At 46.5% G+C, this 6,669-nt stretch overlaps 2 protein-coding genes across 2 annotated transcripts; both read right to left on the minus strand.

Annotated features, from left to right (window-relative positions):
- Nucleotides 1-2,520: 2,520 nt before the first annotated feature.
- Nucleotides 2,521-2,925, minus strand: LOC146872114 (uncharacterized). The gene has a single exon (XM_085664362.1). The coding sequence runs from the start codon at nucleotides 2,923-2,925 to the stop codon at nucleotides 2,521-2,523; it is 405 nt and encodes a 134-aa protein (XP_085520488.1).
- Nucleotides 2,926-4,624: 1,699 nt separating this feature from the next.
- Nucleotides 4,625-5,711, minus strand: LOC146872115 (uncharacterized). Its single transcript, XM_085664363.1, has 3 exons — nucleotides 5,100-5,711; nucleotides 4,843-5,036; nucleotides 4,625-4,769 (listed from the first exon to the last, which is right to left on the minus strand). Exons 1-3 carry the CDS (start codon nucleotides 5,709-5,711, stop codon nucleotides 4,625-4,627), a joined length of 951 nt encoding a protein of 316 aa, XP_085520489.1.
- Between the last annotated feature and the right edge of the window lie 958 nt (nucleotides 5,712-6,669).

Below are 6,669 nucleotides of genomic sequence, written 5' to 3' on the forward strand. Positions count from 1 at the left end.
TATTATCGTTATTATCGTTATTACCTTTATTATCGTTACTATCGTTATTATTATTATTACGATCATTATTACGCTGATTATCGGTATTTTTATTGTTATCTTTATTTTTATTATCATTATTATTACCATTAACAGAGCCATTATCGTTATTATCGTTATTTTCGTTATTATTGTCATTATTATTAATGTTATTATTATTATTATCGTTGTTATTATAATTATTACCGTATGTTACGTTAGTTTTTCATTGTAATTATTATCTTTATTAACGTTATTATCGATATTATCTTTAGTAACGTTATTTACGTTAGTATTGTTATATTGTTCATTTTCCTTAATATCGTTACTATCGTTTTGATCGTTGTTTTCCTTAATATCGTTATTATCGTCATTATCATTATTATTATTATTACTATTTTCGTTATATTATTGTTATTATCGTTGTTACCGTTATTACCATTATTGTGGTTATTAATATTGCTATTAACGATATTATAGTTATAATCGTTATTATCGTTATCATTGTTATTATTATTATTATCGTTTTATCGTTATTATTACTATCATTATTATTATTGTAATTGCTATTGTCGTTATAATCGTTATGATTGTTATTATTTCTATTATTAATATTATTATTATACTTCCCCTCCCCTAGTAGAAATGTCACCAAATCCGACGTTCTTGTTACTTCCAGAGACAATCGCATAACTCTCTCTAGACTAATCGAGTATTTTCCAATTCCTATAGCCGTATTGGTTCTAGAGGCATACGCATAACTCTCACTCGCCTGGTCGGAATATTTCCAAGTGCGACATTCGTTTTTGATCGGGTTGCACACGCATAGATCTCCCTAGACTAGTTGGATTATTTGCAATTTTGACAGTCATATAGGCCCTTGATGCTCTCGCATAACTTATCCTGGAATAGTCGGATTATGTCCCAGTTAGGGTGCCGTATTGGTTCAGTAGGCATTCACATAACTTCCTTCCAACTAGTTGGAATATTACCATGTTCAATAGCCGCATTAGTTCCAGAGACACTCGGATAACTTTCCCTAGACTAATCGGTATATTTCCAGTTCCGACTGTCGGATTGATTCACAAGACACTCACATTGCTCTTTCTTTACAAATCAGGATATTTCCAATCCGACAGTCTTATCTGTTCAAGAGGCAGTCTCATAACTTTCCCTGGACCAGATGGAATATTTCTACGTCCAACAGCCGCATTGTTACGAGAGACAATCGAATAACGTTCAGTCGCTTAGTGTGAATATTTCCAAAACCGATAGACGCAATGTATCGGGAGTCACTCGATCAATTGACAATTTACAAGTCGAAATATTAGCAAGTAGGACAATAGCTTTTTTTCTAGAGGCAGTCGCGTATCTTCCACGCTACTAGTACGTATATTTCCAATGCAGACAGCCGCAGTAGTCCACTAATTGATCGCATAACTTTCCCGCGATTAATCGGAAAGTCATCAAGCCCGACAGTCTTATAGGTCCAAGAGGTATTCCCATAATTTTACGTTGACTACTCGGAATATTTCCAAGACCAACAAGCGCTATTGTTCCATTGTAACTCGTATAATGTTCCCTCCACTAGTCGGAATATTTCTAAGGACGACAGTCGTAATGGTTCGAGAAGCACTCGCATATATTTCCGTCGACTACTGGGAATATTTCCAAGTCCACCAGTCGCAATGAGTCTGCAGTCACTCGCACAATTTTTATTCGAAAAATCGGAATATTACAAAGCCCCACAGCAGCATTGGTTCAAGAAGCGCTCGCACAAGTTTCTCTCGACTTGTATGCAATTTCCAAGACCAACCACCGCATTGGTCCCAGACTTACTCATATAACTTTTCCTCGAGCAGTCGTATTATTTTTAAGTCCTACAGCAGCATTGGTTCGAGAGGCTTTCGCAAAACTTATCACGGACTAGTCGGGTTATTTCCAAGTCCGACAGTCGCATTGGACCGAAGTCACTCGCATGATTTTCACTCAACGATTGTGAATATTTCGAAGTCTTACAGACGCATTGGTTCGCAAGGTATTCTCATTTGTTTCGCCAGGATGAAAAATCTTCATAGGCACCCAGAGCCCGATAATCAGGGAAATGTCGGAATCAACACGCCTGAGAATACTCTCAGGTTCGGATCGCCTTCCAACTAAAAACCTCCCGATCTTTATTGCTAACACGCTGAGGAGTGAGAGGATGGGCGGGGTCGCGCGTAAGCGTATTACAAATACGCCCAGTATCCCTCCTCGCTGAGCTAGGCCTGTATTCGCCTTGATCTCATAGTTTCATCGCCATTCATACAAATATGGCGCACTTGATAGGGACCCTCGAGCCTCCGGAGACGCAATTGCTCCATAACTATATACATATTGACCCGATCCGCACCCCATGTTGCTCTGACCTGAACCATTCACGCCTGCATACACACACTCAATGTATACACAAACTCGCACCTAGAGAGTAGCGACTCGTAAACCAAGCGCAACCTGAGCAGCTCAGAGCCTTGCGTGAGGTGGCCGCACTCGAGCTACTCTCCCATGCGGCCTGTCGTTCGCACACCTGTCTACATACACACCCGCACCCTCACTCATACTTCCTTCATCTTGCGTCCGTTCCCTGCGTCTCTCAGCATCTTCCTTTGCACGGGTGATCCGCCCTGCGAAGGTCTGGAAGGCCGCCCATCCCCCCGGGACAGTCAAGGTGACCCTGACTATAATGGGATGGGTTTGCTGCCCTATCCTAATCGCAGCGATTTGCTCATTCGTGGCATCCGTCCACGCCGGCCAGCCAACCAGGGTGTGCTCAGCCATATCCTCATTCACCCCGCAGTGGAAACAACATGGGGATTGAATCATCCTTATCTTATTTAAGTACGCTGAGAAATAGCCATGTTCAGTCATCAGTTATGTGGTGTGAAATGTCGTTCCGATCAAGAACGTCCTACCAATCCATTCAGCTAACCATTCGGCGATAGGCGCCCTCGCACGCACTCCCTTTGCTGCTGGAGCTCATACGAGTCCAAGTCCCTCAGGGTTCCACGCATCTATTGCCCTCCTTCTGGCAAGAGCATAGCCATAGTAAACGGCGGAGCAGGTCCCTCCGCGTCTCTAACAGCCGCATACGTCTCCGTTAGCCGGGGTGCCAGATTAGCGAGAGGGAGGATACCCTCTATCATCATAGCCGCGTGGAAGAAGACCGTTCTATAAGCACAACACCCGGATCGCCACCTTCTTCTGGATGCACCGAATAGCCCGCACGATCCTCATGTCTCCCACGATGGCGCGCCACAACACGAGAGTTGAATATGTTGAGCCCCATATAGGAGTATCGAGTAGATCACGCCGCTGTTGAGGCATCGCTTCATCTCCCCCGCCCGTGAAAGACCCGAAGAAGCCTCCTAACGCACCAGAGGACACCCTCTGCTTTAGGGATTAGGGCCTCGAAGTGAGGCCTGAACGACATTCTTGAATCTATTTCTATGTCCAGGTATATAACGTTTGTTGTAATTCCTACGCAAACACCTCTAAAGCAAATCTTAGGGGGCAGGTCATTCCTGCGTCTGCAGAAGGCAGAAGCAGGGAAGGCCATGGCCTCCTTCCTTTGCGGCACCACTTTAAGACCCAACCCCTCGATCACCTCCATCAAAACGTCCAAGCCACGCTCAGCGTTTATGATAGTCTGAGACAGGTTCCATCTCGATGACAGGACGGCCATGTCATCCGCAAGGCAGACAACACTGGAGCCACCTGGCATCGGGATTCGGAGGACACTGTCATAGGCAATGTTCATTAACGTAGGGCCCAAAGCGGATCCCTGTGGAAACCCACAATACGCATGTCTTTCCACGGCGCGTCCATTTCTGTTTGTATATGTTACGGCGTGATTGTCTAAGTAAGTCCTGATGATGTGCACCAGGTAGCTTAGAAGGTTATTCCGCTCCAATGCCCTAAAGATAACGGCCCACTGCACAGAATTGAAAGCGTTGGAGATATCCAGATTCATCAGGATAACCACTTTTCTGTTCTATGTCGATGTCTACACAAATTTATAGGCATGGAGGATGGCATCTACAGTAGATCTGCCCGTTCTAGATTCATACTGTGATGTCGCCAGGGTCCGAATCGCCTCTGAGTATCTGTTAATCCGGCCAACAACTATACGCTCGAATAGTTTCCCCAGTTCGCCAATCACGCGTATGGGCCTATATGATCCTAGTGAGTCTGGGGGAGCATCCCTTTTCTTTTTGATCAAAACAAGCTTCACTATCTTCCACGCTGACGGGAACTTTCCAGTCCTCAAGCATGCAGAGAAGCACTGCGCTCACCATTTCCCACAGTGTGTCGATGCAGCACAAACAACCACACCTGTTATCCCATCCAGTTCAGGAGCCTTCCAACCTTTTCCTTTCCTGGCGGCAGCCAAGATCATCTCCGCAGAGATAGTCACCCCCTGCGAGTGCAGGCTCCTGTTGCTCATCAGTTCCCGGTCCTCCTGGGAATAGTTCAGAGAGTATATTCTCTGGTACCTCATCCTCCAGGGTTACAGTTACTGGCTGGGCATAAGGCAGAAGGTTCCCAAAACGAATTTGAAAGTTCTTCCTCATGGATCATTCTCTTTAGTTTCTAACAGGTCCCTCCAGGAGTTCTCCTTGGCTTCCTTAATGGCCCTAGTTAGGGCGCTTCTTGCGTACCTTCGGGAGTCCAGGCACGGCACTATTTCCTCCATATTCTTCTTTTTCCAGGCCCTGAAAAGTATCCTTACTGTGGTCCTTGCAACGACCCTAGGGTTCGTTAATTCGTCCGTCCACCAGTAAGTACATTTGTACCCCCACCCGGGACATGGCCGTGTCGCACGCGTGTTTCAATGTTGACTGTGCCCACTTCACAAGTTTGTCTGCGCTGTCCGCACTGGCCGTATTCTCCCCGCGCATAGTACCACCCATCCGTTCTCCTGAAATGGGTGCAGCAACCAAGTAGTCCTCATCAAGAGAGTTATCTTTCCAACGAGGGAGCTTTTTATGTTGTGGGCGTGAATTTCAGAACTGTATGGCCTCGTGACTATAACTAAATCTAACATATAGGCGGTCCGACAGGGATTCAGCCACATCCACCCTCCAGTCCGTGAGACGGTCGCCAGCTTCCGGCGTGCACCACGTTAGATCTATAACGCTCGACCCCGGTGGTCGGGCACAGGTCGGATAGCTAACCCAGCTCAGCAGACCCAGCTTCATTCTGTTCGCCCAGAAGCAGAACAACTCACTCCAACGGTTACGCCTGCCTTCCAGGTCTCTTCTGCTGAACCGGGCATTAGATTCGCCACCCACCAGCTCTGAGAGGGTGGGGAAGGTTGCTAAGAGCTTTTCGATCTTATCAAGGATTCTAGAAAATATGTTAATGTTCTCGCTGGGAAGAAAGTAGACCGAAACTTCCAGCGAGTCCCCCAATTTAACTGCTACATAAAAAAGACCCCGATGCACCATGCAACAGGGCATTTCACATTCGTCTACAAGCACCGCTGAGATCGATCTCTTTCCTAGGGATGAGAACCACCTCTCATCCCTAGGAGAAACCCACCATGGCTCCGCAATGATCGCAATCTCCACTCTGTCTTCGCTCTTGGGCTGTGCCAGTAAGTACTGCGCACGTTGAGCATGGTTCATGTTTATCTGTAGAATAGCAGAGGTCATTGCCTATTAACCCTCTGCTGCTTCTGCACCTATTGAGGTGCTCGGTTCACCTTGTTCAACCTCCATGTCTTCATGCACTCCCTTCTCTCGGTCACTCTCACTGTCCTCGCTGCTGTTTTTTCAGTGACCTTATGCGGATCTTCTTGGATAGTCTCAAGGCAAACATTTGGTGCCCTCCCGAAATCCTTGTCTATCCATTTTCTAGGAGGCACTACCGGGCACCCCCAAGAACCGGCACGGTGGTTGGTCGACTTCTGGTCAGCGTCTGCACGCACCGTACACTCAGGTTTATCCTTGCATAATTTGGCCAGGTGGCCCGGATTCCTACAAATATAGCATAGATCTGTCCTATGCTTAGTGGCCGGGCACACTAAAGTAACATGTCCTAGCGCCAGGCACCGGTGGCATCTGAGGTGCTGCTGCCTGGGTCCGTGCACTCTCACCGATGTCCAAAACACGTTTATTCTGCCCTTTGTAGGGCAGCCCGTATGATGGGCACTGGAGCCGAGACAGTGGCCTCGCCTAGTCTACCTCTACATATTATTACTTCCCCTACATTTATGAGGTTGGGGTCCGTTCCGGAATGCACTTTCATCAACTCGTTCCCGATGACGGTCTTGTTTGTAGCCGCATCCTGTTTTACCAACTTTATGGTGCTTGTGCACAGAGGGCGAGTAACCCGTGCTCTCGGGACGGCATTCCTCAAGCCCTCCGCTATCCTGTCAGCTTTCTCATTTGCCCCTTTGCCTCGTACCTGCCATGTAAAGACACCCGTAAGGCCATGCTGCCGATCACTAGGTCTTTAACACATGGCATGCGGGAAACATATTTTATCGTTTTTTGCAGTCTGTCACGGGAGCGCGGGTCACGTAAAAATACGTATTTACTAGATTTGTGGATAATACCCGCCAACCAACATAAATCTACTAAATGCGTATAAACATACATATGCATGTTG

Source organism: Vespa mandarinia, unplaced genomic scaffold (genome assembly GCF_050613455.1).
Source record: "Vespa mandarinia isolate Hongniang unplaced genomic scaffold, ASM5061345v1 scaffold_50, whole genome shotgun sequence".
NCBI classification, from domain to species: domain Eukaryota; kingdom Metazoa; phylum Arthropoda; class Insecta; order Hymenoptera; family Vespidae; genus Vespa; species Vespa mandarinia.